The sequence below is a fragment of the Oreochromis aureus genome, linkage group 22 (assembly GCF_013358895.1).
Source record: "Oreochromis aureus strain Israel breed Guangdong linkage group 22, ZZ_aureus, whole genome shotgun sequence".
NCBI lineage: Eukaryota > Metazoa > Chordata > Actinopteri > Cichliformes > Cichlidae > Oreochromis > Oreochromis aureus.
This window is the reverse complement of record NC_052962.1, coordinates 5,328,956-5,349,387: the sequence shown is the minus strand read 5'-3', so window position 1 is coordinate 5,349,387 and position 20,432 is coordinate 5,328,956. Positions and strand designations below refer to the sequence as shown.

The 20,432-nt window shown below is 42.0% G+C and overlaps 1 protein-coding gene across 1 annotated transcript in view; it reads left to right on the top strand.

Moving 5' to 3' along the window:
- rims2b (regulating synaptic membrane exocytosis 2b) overlaps window positions 1–20,432 on the top strand; it is a 71,330-nt gene that overhangs the window by 10,970 nt on the left and 39,928 nt on the right. The window contains exons 6-8 of the mRNA XM_039605625.1: window positions 259–439; window positions 1,109–1,343; window positions 1,422–1,703. Of these exons, the coding sequence (XP_039461559.1) occupies window positions 259–439; window positions 1,109–1,343; window positions 1,422–1,703 (698 nt within the window). The remainder of the gene's footprint in view (window positions 1–258; window positions 440–1,108; window positions 1,344–1,421; window positions 1,704–20,432) is intronic.

The following is a 20,432-nucleotide window of genomic DNA, read 5'->3' as shown; positions in this document are numbered from 1 at the left end:
GTCAAAATGTAGTTTTCCTCAAACAATGAGTTTATTATTACAGTGAAGACCTTTTTAAAAAGTTGACAGTACAGGTGAAAAAGCCTTGAAACAGGTCAATAAAAAGGAAGTCTGAACAGGAAGGACTTCATATGTCAATAGACTCCTCAGTTCTTGAAGCTTTGGTTCTGTGTAGAATGTGGGTGTATATATATGTATCAGCTGGCTGACAGTCTGTTCCTCCTCCACTCTCACTGGATCACACTCTGTGACTGACAGGAGGCAGAGCCCCTCGGGATTGTACTATAATGGCAGGAGGAGCAGGATGCCTAGCTCACCATCGGACCTTGCTGTGAACAACCGTTCTCGATCACCACACTGCTGCCATGGTAACGGAGAGGAAGAGCTACAGGCACACAGCCAACCAATAAGAGATGGGCGAGGTCGCTGGTACTCACAGGTGAGTCTGACAGGTGAAATTCATTTATTTGCTCACATTTCTTGTAAATTATTTGATCTGATACGGAAAGCTGTTTAATAGTTTATTTTCTTTAGAAATTAAAGAAGAAATGCAACAAAGAAAATGGGGTAGTTGTAGCACAGATAGTTGACCAGGTCTGCTAGTTTAAAGGTTGAACTGCGTTCCAAATAACTTTGGGCAAGTTGCTCTCCAATGCGTCCATTGGAGTGTGAATGTGTGTGAATATTAGATAGAAAGCACTGCAAAGTATTAAAAAAGTGCTTGTATGAATGGGAGAATGAGGCATGTTGAGGCATTCTGTTTGAGGACTTTATACAACATGCCACTGACACCCATTCAATAAATTCATTCATACCATTGTCTTTGTTACATGGACTGGTTGTCACATAGCACTTTTCTGCACTCCCCGAGTACTCAAAGTGCTATATAAGAACCATTCTGTTTGCCAAAAGCAATTAATTAAATGTTTTAACTAATTTTTCACTAGTTTAATAGTTTTTTATTAATGATTTAATTAATTTCATTTATTGATGGTTAAGTCGTGCTATGAATGACAGTTGAGCTGTGATAAACATGGCAGGCTTCAGGGGTTACCAAAATGATGATGATGATGATGATAATGTTCACCTTTCTCACCTCCTGGCTCAGGATCACCCTCTAGACCAACGTCAGGATGAGCTTGAGCTGCGGCGACAACAGGAAGTGGAGTTTCAGGCACGGTACCGTAGTGACCCAAACCTTGCCCGTTACCCAGTGAAGACACAGCCAAGTGAAGAAACCATGAGGATGTTAGCTCAGGTAGGCAGGGTCCGCCACCAGCGCCGCCACAGTGATGTTTCCCTGGCAACCGCAGAGCCTGACCACCTGACCATGAGGCATTCAGGTAAGGGCATGTCCGCCCATCTACTCGCATCTTATTTTATTAGCAGGCAGTGATTGGTATTACTCGTTTCATTCTCAGCTCTTCGTCAGAATCTGCCTCTGAGTTTGGTCAAATCTGGAGGTCAGAGGTCATACTCTGTGGACCGTGCAACCACTCACATAAGCCCAACATATTCCCGTCGCAGCCCATTATCACAACAACTACTGGACCCAAGCTCAACCCTGAAGAGGAAGCCAGCCACTGAGAATGTAGCACAGAGGCGTCGGCATGTAGGGAAGATGCACGTGATTGGTAGCTTTAGCAGCTCAGAGGAGGATCTTGTTACCACACCTGAGTACACTAGCGCTGACGAGCCTGACAGTAAGTGGCTACATGTTAACAGCCAGTCATTTTTCTTACATGTGTGCACATTGCTTGAGAGTTGTTTGTCACGTTGGACATGATACAGCCACTGGTCACGAGAGAGAAAAGTGTATTCTCTGACCTGTGATCAAGTGGTTGTTGAAGGATGCTGGTTGTCACTGAGTGAAATCGGTCACAAGGAAGGGGCTGCATAAAAAACCTTTGTCATTGTTGCTTTGGACAAAAGCAGTTTTTTGAATTCGCCCAATTGCATGGAAAACTGTTTTTAAGTCTTGTAGTCCAAGCAGACAGACTCTTGTGACGTCTGCCAGATGGTAACAAGGAGAACAGCTGATGTGCTGAGTGGCTGTGGTCCTTGATGATGCTTTGTGCTTTGCACCGTTGAAGATAGATGTCCTGAATGGCAGGAAGACTCATGCCAGTGATGTGCTCTGCTGCCTTCACCACTCTCTGTAGTGATTTATGGCTGCTAGCAGAGCAGCTTCCGTACCAAACTGTAATGCAGCTCGTCAGCAAGCTCTCAATCACACACCTGTAGAAATTTGAGGTGATGTTAGCGTTCATGCCAAACATTCCTGTGTTTAGGATGAGTGATGAGGAGGTGTGCTTACCAATTCTCACCACCTGGGGCCTGTTTGTGAGGAAGTTCAGAATCCATCTGCAGATCGGTGTTCCTAGCCCAAGGTCGACGAGCTTCGAGACAAGTTTTGAGGGGATGATGGTGTTAAATGCTGAGCTGTAGTCGATGAAGAGCATTCTTGCATATGTATTCCCTTTTTCCAGGTGAGTGAGGGCGGTGTGCATTGTCAGGGTGATGGCATCCTCTGTGGCTCTTTGTCCGATAGGCGAACTGAAGAGGGTCCAGTGTGTCAGGGAGGGAGGAGCAGCCCCCCCTTGACCAGCCGCTCAAGCCACTTCATGATGAGGGCGGTAGTCATTCAGACAGGAGACCACTGATTTCTTAGGAACGGAAATGATGGTGGATGTTTTGAGGGATGTGGGGACCACTGACTGCCTCAGGGAGAGGTTGGAGATGTTGGTGAACACCCCTGCTAGCTGGTCGGCACACGCTTTGAGAAGCCGGCCTGGGATGCCGTCTGGTCCCGGAGCTTTGTGAGGATTGACTTTTTTTGAAAGACCATCTCACAGCTTCTGTTTTGAGAGTTAGAGTTATAGCCTCACTGTGCTCCTGAGGATAGAGGATCTGCTCTCTGTTGTCTGCATCAAAACGAGCATAGAAGTTGTTGAGCTCGTCTGCAAGAGACGCTGTGGCCTGAACACTGCCTGTGTTTTCCTTCTTGTAGTCAGTGATGCAGCACAGTCCATTCCACAGTCGCCTGGTGTCAAAGCTGTGGTAACTGGACTCCACTTTGTCCCTGTAGTCCTTTCTGGCCTTTTTTATGGACTGCTTTATATGCATCAGCATCCCCTGAGTTAAACGCAGAGGTCCACGCTTTTAGCTTGGCACGAATGTCTTTATTTACCCAGGGTTTTTGATTTGGATATATGCGGACGGTGGTTTTAGTGATGGTATCGTCCATGCATTTTGCAATATATCCAGTGACAGAGTCTGTGAGTTCATTGATGTTGCCATCAGCTGCATCCACAAATATCTGCCAGACAGTTGTCTCAAAGCAGTCCTGTAAGACCCCTTCAGCCAGTGGCGGTCCTAGCCTGTTTGGCGCCCTGGGCGAACACTCCCTTTGGCGCCCCCCACCCACACACACACACACACACACACACACACACACACACACACACATATGAAGAGAGAGAGAGAGAGTATGCATGCAAACGGCTACTAAACAGACATCATAATTCGTCATACAATGAGAACAGGACAAATCAACAATTGACTCTGACTAATTAATATTATATTATTGTATATATTGTTTGGAGTTTAGTCTGTTACTGTTACTATTTTTACCATTTCTTCTTGGAGGAACATAACCCACATCAGGGCTCGCAAAATTTCAAAATCCCTGGTAGCCCTTCGGGCAGGGACTCTTCAGTTTTTGGTAGCCCAAAATAAATTTAAGTAGCCCGAATAAAAAAGGGAGCAATTTTTTTATGTTTTGTTTCCTGTTTTGTTTCCGTTACAATATTAAATTTAATGTATAATATCGTAACGGAAACAAAACATTAATTATAAAATTGTTGAAACACAAATTACAACATTGTATGAAAATTACAATCATCAACTCAAATACTTGGATCTAATTGAACAGAAATTTCTATGAACTTGTAAGAACTGTGTAGAACATGAATCAGTCTGTGTCAGGTCCTGAATTTGAAATTTCCACTGAAGTCACGGGTAAGAGGCAAGTGGAACCAAGATCTAGGACATTTGCTTTTTGAAGTTTGCAAAGACTGCTAAATTTTGCCAATGGTAGTTCACTCTTTGCAACACAGTAGCTGTTCTAAACAGATTTTTCAGGTTGATTTTTAGTATGTTATTTGCAGACTGAGCAATAATGCATTTCTTGCATTTCTCATGGGTTCTAATGGGGGTCTTTCTTAAAATTACAGGTCCCAGTAACAAAGGCGCTTGTCGACTCAGAAATCGAGGGAAACCAACAACACACCCGGCAGAACATTATGTTATTTACACGGGTGCACATAAGTGGTCCGCATGTGCGCATTCGCTGTCAAAATAAAAGACGCGCACCAGATAAGAAGTTGCAACGCGCGTTTGCGTCCATATAAAAGGCACTGTTTTTGTCCGCTAGAGTGGGATTTTCACGGCACATTCTGCACCAAATCTCTGTGCGTTCATCATTTGTTTGAAGCCAGCTCACCTCCTACAACCACTTTTCAGAGAATACGCGCTTCTTTTGTGGTTCGGACGCCTTCTGACATTTCTTTGGAGGTGGAGGAACACCAAAGTAATTGCTTAAAGGAGCTTCTTCGACATCTTTAAGAGTTCTAAACAAATGTCTGTCCTCCTCCAGAAAATCTTATGTACGCAAACACGCGTTGCAACTTCTTATCTTGTGCGCGTTAATTATTTTGACAGTGAATGCGCACCTGCGGACCACTTATGTGCAGCCCTGGTTATTTAGCTTGTCATATTGCAGCCACAGAAATTCTTTTGTCCATGAAACCATAAAGCTGCACTTTCTTTTTCCCCTCATAGTCTCATTTGTCATAACTTTTCCGTTTTGTGGCAAGCTTTTCTTTGGCTGTCCTTTCTTCACCCTGACCTGTCTTATTTGGCTCAGCAGAACTAAAATATATATCCTGCTGCTTTTACACACGCACTCACATAACGCTGAGCGATTCTCTGCGCGATCAACCTCTCACATGTTTAAGCTTGCTGCGGGAGATTTCACTTGTCATGTTCGCATAGTAAGCTAACGATTGATAAGACGATGTCAGAGGAATTGGTGCGCAAATTATCGTCACTCACCAATCAGTACTGCCGCTCTCTATACACAGTTCGCGCGATTGCAAAGTGAAAGCAAAAAACAAGAGCAAATTTAAACGCGATTTCAATATGTCACATAGTGACAGTGGCTCACCGATGCCAATGACATAATTACCCAGCTACATGTCCGAAAGAATGCAAAAGCATTGACATATATTTGTCCTTCCTATAGCCCGACGGGCAGGGCAGAGATAGATTTTGGTAGCCCGACTGGAAAAATCGCTAGCCCCGGGACGTCGGGCTAGCGATTTTGCGAGCCCTGCACATAATTTCCTTAGAGATTAAGAAAGTATTCTGATTCTTAATGTTTTAGGATACATGACCTGCCATTATCTAATGACACATCTGCTTACCTGTATCTTTTGCTCATTTCTCCTTGTAGGAGCCATAATTAAATGTATTGAATTTTAATGATCACTGGGTTTTCATTTGTTTGGTTGCTATGGTGATGTGTAACGGGAGTCACGTGGGTGCTAGCAGTGACATTAAGAGGGCGTTGTCAGTCTGTCTTTCACTGGTTTGATTTTGACAGAGAGGGCTGGGTAGCCGTAGTTTTTGTTGACCGCAGCACAACGAGTTTCCCCTTGTTGCAATAGAGCCTGTGATGTTTTAAGAGTTTGAATCGCGAGCCGATCACATTGCTCTGTAAACTTTTCAAGCACTTTAATAAACAAGCAAGCAATTCCACCTCTCGCATTATTGCATACAGTTGACAGCGCGTCAGGCAAATAGGCAGGCTCAGTCCCCGGCCTCTAGCGACTGTGGAAGTCGCTACACTCCTCCTCTTCTTTTCTCTTTTTTTTAAACTTTAAAAACGGGTTGTGTGTGAGACTTTAAATCAACAAAACATAAAATATACATTTTAAATTGTTATTGATCCCTTTACCCCGAGTCCTAAGGTGTATATTTATTTTTTTACTCTTAAATATTTATTGTTCGTTTACTTGCACTGCTGTAACTGGAGCCTCGTCGTCTCGTCTCTCTATATACTGGACTGTATGTAGCGGAGATGACAATAAAGTTTACTTTGACTTCAGCAGCAAGCAGGCGCACCGAGGGCTCTCGCGCTCACTTTTCGCGTATAGAATTTTGAAAAAACATCGGTGCAAATTATAAGTCTGGTGTTTTCGTGTTTGTTGGTTTGTTTTTGTTTTGTTTTGTTTTGCGAGTTGGTTATTAGATGCTGCTCCAGCCAGCCAGAGAATCCCCCGCCGCCTCGCCCTCTCCTCCCTGTGCCGTAAGCAGCAGGCGCACCTCGCAAACGGAGGGCGCCCTTACTCCCAGCAAATGGGCGATAGAAACCCGATCGGTGCCTACGACATTCCCGATATGCGCTGGCTGATGTCGGGGCAGCATGAGTATGAGCATTTTTTTTTTTTTTTTTTTTTTTTTTTGCCGATACCCGTGATGCCGCCCCCCACCACGATGCCGCCCCGGGCAACCGCCCGTGTCGCCCGTATCTAAAACCGCTACTGCCTTCAGCCTCACTGTCCCATATGTAGATGACCCTGGAAACTGTTTTTTCCTGTTTAAGCCTGTATGCAGACAGCAGCAGCAAATACAAAGCTAGGTGGCTGCATGCTAACAGTATTAAATCAGAGATAAAGAATTAAACCAAAACAACCCCAAAAACAGAGCAGAACAGTAAATCCCGGGGGTCACAAATCGGCCCGGCAAGGGCTCCAATCTGACCTATTAGAGTTTTTTGTGGAGGAGTGTGACAAAGTGGGTGAGAACACCATTTGTTCATATTCTTAGTTAACATTGTTGTTTTGATTTAATCATATTTCACATGTAATCTGCAATAGGCAAACATCTACTATCCCGGGTTTGTTTATGTTTTGCACTTTTACAGATTATATAATATAACATCTTGGTTTAAATCAATTCCTGCAAGTTTGTTAAGTTAACATTAGTGATGTGTCCTGTGTGTCGAAGCTTCGAATCGCGCTTCGGGTAATCTCGGGGGCGTGTCTGTGAAGCGCTATCGAGGCTTGCTTTGATTACGTATGCAGTGACGTTCGAGGCTTCGCGGGCAGTCCGTACCACGTGACTGATTCGGGAACTGGTTCACTGGTTCGCGCCAGATTCGAAATAAAATGGGCAGCAAAACACAGCTGATTCCCCCATCACATTGTGTTGCGGAATTGGATTGTTTACGTGCTACATAGTTACTTGAGCATTTCTTCTTCGATGGAGCCTGCAAGGAAGAGATTTGTTTTCTCTTCTAATAAACTATGCACACAGTAATAAATATCACAAATGATAAGTACCATAATATAAATACACAACACTACAGATCATATAACCTGATTTATGTCTTTTAGTTTATTAAAAAGTGAAGCGCCACACAGTTTGTGTCATTATCCAGATGTACATAAGCATGTCTCCAAAAGTTGAATCTGTTCATCTGGACGTAGCGTTTTGTGGGAGAAGCGTTTCGTCACTCATCCAAGTGACTTCTTCAGTCTCGTATACATACATAAGCATGATTACACAGTTATAGGGGCGGGTTTTGATTATCGATTAAAATCGATTCTCGCTTGGAAAACGTGATATTGTTTAATTAAAATCCTGAATCGATTTTTAATATAACTTTATTTTGCCCGAAATGCTAGAATCTCAGGTTAAACCTCACAAAAATTTCAACAACCACCAAACAGCTAAAACAGTAAGTGACAGCAGGTACACGGATTCTGCACAAAGACGCAAACACAAAGCGCGGAACCGCTGACGGATCAGAATCAGTGAGATGTCGCCTTTCTCACCCGACGACACGGACACGGTCGGGGCTGAAAGGACAGCTCACCAATTCTCATGTGTCGGCGGGTCCGCGCTTGCTTACGTCTTTTGCGCTGATTCTGACGCTGCAGGTTTTATTTCTCTCCAAACAATATTGACTGAACCAGCAGCAAAAGAAGATCCAAACTACGCTTCACATAAACATCGTCATGAATTCCCTCTGACTTTTGCTGTTTTGCTTCCACCACGATAAAAATCACACTTCATCCACAGCTCTCTCTCCCTCTCTCTCTCTGTACTTGAAGAACAGTTTCCGTCTAAAATCTGTTTTCTGCATTATTCCCTTGCTTGTTACACACAAGTCTACCGTTGTTTACAGCGCTGTCAGCCGCTGTTTTTCCTTTTACTTACTACCGAAAAGAAAACCTAATTTCTGCTGTTCAATAGGCTACCAAACAAATTTAAACTTTTTAAAATTATGCAAAATTGCAAACGCTTAGCCGTGTCTCTAAACCTCTGTAACTTTGCTTTGCTTCATTCAGCAGCATCAGGTAATGTTCATATGTTGATGAATGGTTTTCTTTCGTTTTTGATCTGCTGCGGAATATTTTTATAAATCGTATTTCTGTTTTATCCTTAGCTGCTTTGACACAAAGGCATCTGCTGTGATGCTCACACCTTTGATAAAGTCTCGCAAGTGTCAGCTTTCTTTTATAGATATAAAAATATAGAAATGTACTGATCCATGATCTGAATTATAATATTTCTGACTGAGGCACAATTTCCCCTGATCGAATCCTGGATCGAATCGATTCTAGAAATCAGTGACAATACGCAGCCCTAACAGTTACACAATCATACCAAAACTCTGTCCTGATAGTTTCCACTTTCTCTTTTGTATCAGACATACTGAGACAATATTTGGGATAAATAACCACGAAAACAATCTATTTATTCAGTTTAGAGGTTTACACATCACATCATTATAATCACAGAGCCTATTTCACTTAAATCGTCCACTTGATGGCGCAGTAGAGCAAATGAATCATCACAATGCTTCGAACCATGAGTCGACCAGTTGGATGGAAAGCTTCAGCTCATCACGAGGCTTCATCTCACCATCACTAGTTAACATGTTATTTATTTCAACTGTTAATTTGTATTGTTTAGAACTTACCTTACCTACCTGTCTTCCAGAAACAAAAGGAGGAAATGTAGTTTTACTTCCTGCTTTATAGCTTCTGGGTTCATCTGAGGTCACAGGAAGAGACCAAGTGCAGGAGGGGAAGAACGCTTGTAATTTAATAAACTTGATTTTAGAGGGTTTATGAAGAAATAGATTTATTGTTGTAATATGTATTGATTACACCATAGAGTTTATGTTGCCAGTAAAGAGTAGTAGAGGTTTGAATATAATCATGTTTATCTTACCTACCTACTGAATGGAATAGTCCAGAGAAGAAATCGTTTGGTTAAGTGGACTATTTAAGCAGAACTCAGGTGTTTGAGGAAAAAGGTTCAGGTCAGTGTAGCTGTGTGCAGTTTGACCTTAATTTCTGTTGATTTAAGTTCAGTTATGTTTATTTGAACTGAGTTATTTATAGAGTTGAGTTTCTTATTTATTTTTTGTAAATATTGTTTGGGGCACCAAATGGTGAATAAATCACTTGCTACACTGGACAGCATCAGTCTCCTGCACTTCTTTGACCGCTTAAGTCAAGTCCTACCACAAGGAGTAATTAAACTTTGGACTTATAACTGTATTTTCAAAATTTTTGCTCCCACTTGCACCTCCACATGTGTCACGTGTGTGTGTGTGTGTGTGTGATATATATATCTATATATATCTATATAGATATATATAATCCCTTTTTGCGCGGCAGTCTTTATCAGGTCCTTTACTAGAGACTTGGAAGATTAAGAGTCCTGCACAGTATCTTTGCTGTTCCTAGGCCTGCACTCTTCTGGACAGAGATCTCGGATGTTGTTCCTGGGATCTGCTGAAGCCACTCGCCTAGCTTTGGGGTCACTGCACCAAGTGCACTAATTACCACTGAGACCCCTGTTACCTTCACCCTCCACATCTTCTCGAGCTCTTCTCTGAGCCCTTTGTATTTCTCCAGCTTCTCATTTTCCTTCTTCCTGATATTGCTGTCATTTGGTATCGCTATGTCTCTCACTATGGCCATCTTCCTCTCCTTGTCCACCGCTACTATGCCCGGTTAGTTAGCCATCACCATTTAAGTCCATCTGTATCTCGAAGTCCCACAGGATCTTAGCTCACTCATTCTCGACCACCCTAGGGGGCGTCTCCCCTCTAGACTTCCCGGCCATACTCGGCACAGATGTTTCTGTATACTATGCCGGCCACTTGGTTATGGTGTTCCATCCTGCCTGCTAGGCATGCCAGGCAGGAGGAACCATCCAAGATGGTTTTACTCGGTTCCTCCTCTTGCTCCTTTTTCTTGGGTTTCTGCTGCCTAAGGTATTCACTAAGCACGCAATCGGTCGTGGCCATCTTTCTGATGTACTTGTGGATGTTTTTTGTCTAATCCGGGACTGTGGTACTGACAGTCACTACTCACCAGCCACCTTCCTTTTGTTTAGGATACAGCCTCAGGGTGCAAGACTCCATGCATGGTCAGGAGCTTCGTGATCTTGATGTCAATGGCTTATTTTTCCTCCTTTGGCCAGCTTATTGTCTGAGGAGGGTACCTGACCACAGGCAGGGTGTAGGCTCCTCAGGACTTTCCTGACATTCTGCAGGTACTTAGTGGTTGCAGCTTTCCTAGCAGCCTCTTTGTGGTTCCCATTTACCTGTGGGATTCCCAGGTACTTGTAGCTGTCCTTGATGTCTGTAACATTGCCTTCTGGTAGTTCGATCCCCTCATTTCTGTCTACCCCCCACTCTTCGTTATCACCCAACTATACTTCTCCAATCCAATGACATTCCAATGTTGTCGCTGTATATCCTGGTGGTGTGGATCAGCGAATCGATGTCTTGTTCATTCTTGGCATACAGCTTGATGTAATTCATATAGAGGAGGTGGCTGACTCCTTCTGTAGTCGATACCCTTAGCTAGTCTTGTCAATGATCTCACTGAGGGGGTTCAGGCGTATGCAGAACAGCAGTGGGGATAGAACATCTCCTTGATAGATCCAGCACTTGATGGTGACTTGTGCTATGGGCTTGAAGTTGGCCTCTAGTGTTGTACGTCACATCCCCATTGAGTTCCTGATGAAGGCTCTTAGGGTCCTGTTGATCTTGTACAATTCCAGGCATTCCAGGATCCAGGTGTGGGGCATCGATTCATAAGCCTTCTTGTAGTCAATCCAGGCAGTGCATAGGTTGGTCAGCTTAGTCTTGCAGTCTCAGGTGACTGTTCTATCTACCAGTACCTGGTGTTTCGCTCCTCTGGTATTCCTGCCTATTTCTTTCTTTGTCCCACTCATTTATTAACCCTTTAAGACCAGTCGGAGCGGGCACGCTCCGTTTTACGTAACTATTTTTAAATTTCTGTAGAACTGCAACCACATAAGCTAGCGCAATAATTTTTTTTGCATATGACACCGGAGGGAATGTACTTACATCTTATTCCATCATTTTGTCCTAGGTCACGGTTTCCTTCCACATATAGCTTTGCAAAAATTGCATAAAAAGCACTTGCAGCAACAAAAACATAATATTAATATAATAATATAATATTAATAATATTCGCAAATGCACCCAAATTTTTCAATGGTGCAACTAAAAAAAAATCCTAGGTCGCACCGGTGCGACCAACTGTTTGAGTAAAAAAAAAAAAAAAGAAAAGTCTCCGCAACTCTGAAAGTCTCTGTGTGGTCAAAACAGACACACATTATGCCCCTATCTGGTCTAAACCAATCAGACATAGTCAGGGGCGGGACCTCTCTGGTTGGCCGTGGTCCAGTTGAAAGTGCAGGTTGATAGAGAGTAGTGTTGAGGCTCTTTTTAGAGAACCGGCTCTTTCGGCTTGGCTCAATTAATTTATTATCAACAACAATATACAATTATGCACAAAAGGAATTACTAATGTAAAAAAAATATGGTTTTATTTATATATGTTTATATATAAATATATACGGTGGCCCATAGAGACAAAGCACGTACAAGCTCCAAAACACATACAAACTCCAACTTCCAAAACAAAGCAACCTAGATCACTTAAATTACACAATTGAAAGCATATGTGTATTGTTTGTATATTTATACAAAAACACTCATATATATTCAAATAATTTTAAAAAAATGTTCATTTACCTGTTACTACCACACACCAAATCCGGTCGTTGGTACTTCCTGGCTTGTGTAGCCACTAGGTAACAAAAGCTCAACACTGCCCCTACCATCCTGGAGCACTTCCATTGTGTTTTGGAGTTTGTACGTGTTTTGGAGGTTTCACGTGCTTTGGAATTTGTATGTGCTTCAGAATTTGTACGTGCTTTGTAATTTGTATGTGTTTTGGAATTTGCACGTCTTTTGGAGTTTGTATGTGTTCCAACTTCAAAGTATACACCAGTTGAAATTTTAATGACAGGCCACTAAATCCAGAGTTATGGTAAAATATATCTATACATGTATGTTAGTGCTGTCAATAAATTAAAAAATTAACAAATTAATCTCAGAATTTTCTGTAATTAATCGCGATTAATCGCAATTAATTGATCAATAGCCTGGTTGCAGTTACTTTTTTTTCAACCTTATATTTAACCTCCTAAGACCCGAACTCTTTCATGGCATGCATTTTTAATTTGTCTTTACTATTTGGGCTGATTGGGACCTGATGACTGTAAAAACAACGAATTACGTGATTTTTTTTTTTTTTTTTACCTGATTTTTGGTTCTGAGAAAAATGAGATCCACATATGAAGACATTAGTTTTAAATTTAAATAGAACAGTGGCAGTATAATGTCCTCGTAAGTGGATATCAGGTTCTTGTAGAGCAAAATTTAGTATTTTGGTCTAGACAACCCAAAATATAATATCCATATGTGGACGCCAGGTCCTTGGAGGTTAAGCTTGTAACTGACATTTATGCAATATAATGAAGTAAATGCAGAATAAACACAAAGAATGTGTTTTGGAGTTTGTACATGCTTTGGACTTTGTACGTGCTTTGGAGTTTGTACATGCTTTGTCTCTAGGGGCCACCGTAAATATACTTTTATTTATTCACTCCACTTAAAATGTAATAAATAAATTATAAAATGCAAAAAACAACGTAATTTAAAGTTGAATTTACATTTCAACTTTTAACTATATAAATTTTCAGCTTTTTCCTTTTAAACAAATTTAAAGTGAAACAACACAAAACACTGCAAACCACAACACAATAAAATATAAATTAAAATATGCAAAACAAAAAGAGGATGCACATTCTCTGTCATATAGGCCTCCATGAATAAACTTTCTGAATCCTTTATCATCTGCAACTGAAAATAGTTGTGGATTATTACTACCTTTCTAATGTGAAGTTGTTGTCCCTGGCTCTCTCTCTCTTTCCCTCAGCTCTGTTCCTCTGCTACTGCGAGTGTAACTACCGCCCCTCCCCCCTCTGCTCAGCGCAAGCACAAGGCTCACGTGCGGAGTGAAGCGGAAAAAAAGTGCGAGAGAGAGGGTGAGAGAAAGAAAAAAAAAAATATTGGGAGCCGGCTCGCGTCGTTCACTTCAAAGATTTGGCTCTAAGAGCCGTTTCGTTTGCGACTGACACATCACTAATAGCCAGTGCTCTGACACAGAGCCATCAATCTCTGAACGCTGAAAAAGCACAGTGTATCCAGAAAACACATTATATGATGCGATAAATGCACTGCCCAAGTGTCCCCTCTCCTCACTGCCTTTCAGCAGCAGGCAGCAGCAAACAGGTCGTCAGAGGAGCCGATGTGATGATTAAGTGCCTTGTCTACAATATTACCAAAGAGTGCCAAAGCACTTTAAGCACAAGCACAAGATTATTAGTTAATCATTTACAACTCAATATTGTCTGTATGGACAGCAATTTCCCCCCCAAAAGAGTGCATATGTAAAACTGCGGTTTTAAGCGATGCAGTTGAAAAATTTGGGCGCGCCTAACTTTTTGTGCTGGTGCGCCTTTTTTTCTTAGGCGCACCAGTGCAACCGTGGCAAAAAGTTAGTCTAGAGCCCTGTCTTAGAGGGTTAAGCCATGTGCCTATTCATCTCAGCCACTATGATGCCTGACAGGAGCTTCCATCTGGTAGTGAGACAAGTTATTGGCCGGTAGTTGGATGGGACCAGTCCCTTCTGTGATCGTTGGGGATCAGGACTGTCTGGCCTTCAGTTAGCCATTCTGTGTGTTTGTCATCGACTATCAACTGGTTCATTGTGCTGCCAAGCACTCATACAGTGCAGTCAGCTTCTTCAGCCAGTAGGTGTGAACAATGTTGGGGCCTGGTGGTGTCCAACTCTTCATACTGAAGACCCTTTCTTGGATGTCTGCCACTGTGATGGTTACTGGACCCTGGTCAAGGAGGATCCTGTGGTCTGCTCTTAGTTCCAGTAGCCACTGATCATTGCTGTTATGGGTTGTCCTTCTCCCATATGCTCTTCCAGTATTGCTCCGTCTCCAGCCTTGGTGGTGCTGTTCGCATATTGTTTCCCTGCCACTGAATAATAATAATAATAATAATAATAATAATCCACTCACATAATTTTTCCGCAATAAAGAATATAAATTGATTTATTGCAAGCATAACTGTTAACAGGTTTAGAATTTTACACAAGCGCTTTGAATGTTTCCGTGTTTTACGAAGCCTTGCTTTGCCTATTATTGATCAAGTATGGAGGAAATCGGCATTTATAGGGACATACTTAGCTTTTGGTGATAAATCGTTTAGAACGGTGTGTGGGAGCTCAGGGAAGCATTGCCTTATTTACTGATGATTTCCTTTGAAGGATCACTTCAAAGGTTGTCAGTTTTGGATTTGCCCAGTTAAATGCACTGTTGGATGCACTTAACTGGGCCCTGCCCTTTTTCCATTCAGTGCAGTCCTGTGCCGCAGTTGTAGCAGTTTCCACCCCTGTCCTTGGTTTGTCCTGGCCTGCCTCTGCCTCAAAAAATGTGGGAAATTAAGTTGTTGCCTGTATTGTGAGATAGCACACACTGAGGGGTGGTGGCTGTGTCGACTGCAAGCAGCTTACTGCTAGTAGTATAGATTGATGTGGGAGAAATGGATGCAATGGGGAAAGAGGTGTTTGTTCTTCCATTGTTAACAGGGGTGCTGATGGCTTTCCTCTGCTACAGGATAGGATGCGGCCTTGGGCCTGGAAGGGGGCTTGGATAATTATCTCTGCCTTCCCAAAAGCTTATGTTTTTCAGCTTCTTTTAACCATGCAAGTGTGTGTGCATATCCAAATTTCTGTAATTTGCTCTTACTTTTACCTTTATTTTTCCCACTAACTACTTACATTTTTCAGTGTCTAGCTTTCCCTAAAACCCAAAGTACTTTTGCCATAAGGGAAAAAGTACAACCGCTCTCGGGTCTCTATAACTCCATAATTCTGCGTCACTGGCGTGGAGCATGTCCGGTTCTAGCTTACTGCAATTACATTCCGCATGCCATTTTACTTTATTTTTGTTTTATTTTATTGTCTATTTTAGCTCTCCATTTCAGCTTCAGTTTATTTTTTTCTTAAGTTTACTCATTTACTTGTTTTTTTATTTTATTTTTTTATTTGCTCACATATTTTTTTAAGCTTTTATAATTCAGTCAGCCAACCAGTTGATATGACATAACCAGTTGATCCAAGAAACTGGTCTTTGCAATTGCGGGAGTCCTGGTCAGTTAGAACTGCCAGATTTCACAGGAAAGCCTCACTGGAGACACTGACACTCACTCTACAACCTTCTATAGCTTCTATAGCTTTTTATTAGAATATTCTTATTATACTATTTTAACATGCGCAACTCAGCGAATGGCCATTTTTTTTAATGGTTCCTAACCATTACTCCTATAGTCCCGGACCTGTAAATAGAGGTTGTAACCTACCTGTACAGCATAGGGTTTTGTGACGGTCCCAGACAGTTTCCTTCTCTTTTTGGTGTCACAATAAACAAACTGTTTGTCACTGTCCTGGTCCTTTCCTGCTGCTGGCCTCATCTTCCCAAATGGCACTTTACAAGTGACTGGGCAGAGGTCTTTATCAGTAATCATATAGACTGCCCCATGCACAGTCTAAGTCAGAATCTCTAAAGTGAACAGGCGAGATCTAAAAGGCTCTAAAAGACCAAAACTGTTAGAAAAATTCTCTTATGAAGGGAGGCACACAGAGTAGCTAGTTCCAGTGCAAGGAAGCAAAAGCATATGCAATGAATGTCTGTGTCTTGCTCACTGGGGCAGTCCTGTGAGTTTCATTTATATACTTCTTCCAGTGTTATCCTGGGAAGAGATATGTGTCTGACACTATTACAGAGAAACAGTTATTTGGTGTATTTGTACTGAACATGGTTCTAACTACTTTGGATAACAGATAGTACCAGAGGAGCCACAACAAGACCAAAGAAGAGGACAGGGAGAGAGAAAAGGCATACATTCTTTCAGTTTACTGTAAAGAGTGTTGCATAACTTGGTCTGACCAATCAGAAGCTGAGATTGTGTTTGGAAATCACGGACACTGGGTCCTTCAGGCTAAAAAGTAGTGGGATCATCTGTCTTGCTTTGTTTGCTGTGATTGCTACTTATGTTTGAGAGCCATACAGTCTGCAATAAAATCCCTTAAAAGACATTAAATGTCGGCCAAAGTGCTGAACAGAGGGATAATGTAATAAAATACAAGAAAGAATTAAAATAAATGAGGTAAAAAACATTACAAAGCATATATATATGTATTAGGGGTGCAACAATACATGTATCTGTATTGAACCGTTCGATACAGTGCTTTCGGTTCGGTACCCATATGTATTGAACGATACAAAATTTTTAATTTATTTGATCAACTTTTCTTCTGACGATGCTGTCTGTGTTGAGGGCTCAGTGGATCTGCATTCGATTACTCCGCCTAGGCTGCATTGTCGAGCGCAGATCCACTGAGCACCGAGTGCATTCACTCAAGTTAGCATGGCAACTGTCTCAACGATACCCGAAATTGAACCTCACCCACCGTCATTCAGATATGGCGTTTGGAACTATTTTGGTTTTCATGTGACATATGACCCTATTTAAGCGCGTCGTGGACAAAAGTACAACAGTATGTCGGATGTGCCACGCAATGCTCAATTACATCGGTCGGAACACAGCGAATATGACTGCACATTTACGCCGACATCACGCTAGTGCAAGGACAAGTGGAAGCAGACAAAAACAACAACAAGTGCGCATGCTACAAACTTTACCCAAGTCATTTAGACAGCCATTAGCACATGACTCTAAGAGGGCAAAAGAGATAGACAGGGCAATTGCTACTTTTATTGCTGTCGACAAAATGGCTTTTATTTTGGAAAGAGCCATTTCTCTGTAATAAACAATCTTTTCCACAGATGAGTGATTTCTCCATCAGATACATTTATTATTTTGTTGTTTCAGCAACATTTAATTTAAAAACTGTACTTTTGAGTTAAAAGAAATATTTATAATTTTAATAACTTAAAAAAGGCAAGAACATTTTTTTGTATCGAAAAAATATCGACACCAAATTATCGAAAACGAACCGAATCATGAATTTTGTGTATCGTTGCACCCCTAATATATATATACATATATATATATACATACATACATACATACATATACAGGGTGGTCCATTTTTATGGATACACCGTAATAAAATGGGAATGGTTGGTGATATTAAAGTCCTGTTTGTGGCACATTAGTATATGTGAGGAGGCAAACTCCTCAAGATGGGTGGTGACCATGGTGGCCATTTAGAAGTCGGCCATCTTGGATACAACTTTTGTTTTTTCAATAGGAAGAGGGCCATGTGACACATCAAACTTATTGGTAATGTCACAAGATAAACAATGGTGTGCTTGGTTTCAATGTAACTTTATTCTTTCACGAGTTATTTACAAGTTTCTGACCACTTATATAATGTGTTCAATGTGCTGCCCATTGTGTTGGATTGTCAATGCAACCCTCTTCTCCCACTCTTCACACACTGATAGCAACACCGCAGGAGAAGTGCCAGCACAGGCATCCAGTATCCGTAGTTTCAGGTGCTGCACATCTCGTATCTTCACACCATAGACCAGAGGTTCCCAAAGTGTGGGGCCCGCCCCCTAGGGGGGGCGCAGAGCCATTGCAGGGGGGGCGCGGTATGAAAAGAAGAAAAAAAAAAAGAGCGCTTGGACACTGTGGACAGGTTTTTGACGGGGCTCCCACATAAACACAAAGCAGGAGATGAAGCATCGCCAAATATGTTTCCAAACCAACTTCCTTCCAAGCCAAAGACTAGAAAATATGGTGAAGCATATCTTCCTTTGGCTTCACCTGCACAAGTGCCGAGGTAGGTCTCCCTGCAAAATTAGTTTCCCTGCGCGGGAGCAGCACTGGGCTCTCCAAATCACGGACAAACAGGATCCCACATTCTTGATTTTAGTTCACAAACACTTCTTGTAATAACTAACTACTCCTGACATTTTGGACATGTTAGCTCTTTGTGCAGTAAAGTTACAGTGGGATACAAATAATATCAGGCTGATCCTGCCGTAATTTGTTCCCCCGGTTCAAATCACGGACAAACAGTATCCCACAGCTGTTTATGTGTTTAAACCCATTTTGCACAGAGAGACATTTTTGAAAAATGTATTGATAGCAATGTTGAAAATTATTACACAGGAAAAAAACAACTACACGTAAAATAATCACACCGTGACGCCTCTTTTCTTTCTAAATGCAGGGACAGTAACTGCGTGTGTATATGTAAGCGTGTAAAACCTGCAGATAGTCAGATTAACAGTATTTTGTCTCTATCTGCCATTCTGCAATTCATCTCATGTAAACAATAACGTGGCGCACAGCGTGACGTGAATAGAGGCACATACCTTTGACGTTGCGTGACGAACTCTGTAATCCTCGTCCACACGTAAAAGCAAAAAAGGAGTTTTAAATAATCTCCGTTTTCGGTGAATCGCAACGCCGTTTACGTGTTGACGAAAGACCCAAACGCATAGAAACAGCTGAGTTTTCAAAAATACCGGTATAGGTGTGGACGTAGCGTAAAAGAGTTAGTAGTATATTTTATTACTACCTGTAATTTATTGCCGTTTATTTGTATTTGCTTAATTGTTTACTAAATGTTTGAGGTGTGAAATAAACCGCAATGGAGTTTGTAAACAAAATATGGGTGTGTGTGTTTGGAGGATGTGTTTGTGCGGGGGGGGGGGGGCGCGCGAACATTTTTCTTGTAAAAAAGGGGGGCCTGGCAAAAAAAGTTTGGGAACCACTGCCTTAGACAATTGCCTTCAGATGACCCCAAAGATAAAAGTCTAAGGGGGTCAGATCGGGAGACCTTGGGGTCCATTCAACTGGCCCATGACGACCAATCCACTTTCCAGGAAACTGTTCATCTAGGAATGCTCGGACCTGGCACCCATAATGTGGTGGTGCACCATCTTGCTGGAAAAACTCAGGGAACGTGCCAGCTTCAGTGCATAAAGAGGGAAACACATCATCATGTAGCAATTTCAAATATCCAGTGGCCTTGAGGTTTCCATTGATGAAGAATGGACCCACTATCGTTGTACCCCATATACCACACCAAACCATCACTTTTGTTGTTCCAACAGTCTTGGAGGGATCCATCCAATGTGGGTCAGTGTCAGACCAATAGCGGTGGTTTTGTTTGTTAACTTCACCATTCACATAAAAGTTTGCCTCATCATTGAACAAAATCTTCTGCATGAACTGAGGGTCCTGTTCCAATTTTTGTTTTGCCCATTCTGCAAATTCTGTGCGCCGATCTGGGTCATCCTCGTTGAGATGCTGCAGTAGCTGGAGTTTGTAAGGGTGCCATTTGTGAGTAGCTAATATCCGCCGAAGGGATGTTCGACTAATGCCAGTCTCCAGTGACATGTGGCGAGTGCTACGCTGTGGGCTCTTGCTGAATGAAGCTAGGACAGCCACTGATGTTTCTTCATTAGTGACAGTTTTCTTGCGTCCACATTTTGGCAAATCCAACACTGAAACAGTTTCACGAAACTTAGCAAGCAGTTTGCTAACTGTAGCATGGGAGATGGTTGGTCTCGTAGGGTGTCTTGCATTGAAATCTGCTGCAATGACCTGGTTACTGCATTCACCAGATATCAACACAATTTCGATCCGCTCCTCACGTGTTAACCTCTTCGACATGTCAATGGCTGTGAACAAAGAGAAACTTGTAAATAACTCATGAAAGAATAAAGTTACATTGAAACCAAGCACACCATTGTTTTTCTTGTGACATTACCAATAAGTTTGATGTGTCACATGGCACTCTTCCTATTGAAAAAACAAAAGTTGTATCCAAGATGGCCGACTTCTAAATGGCCACCATGGTCACCACCCATCTTGAGGAGTTTGCCCCCTCACATATACTAATGTG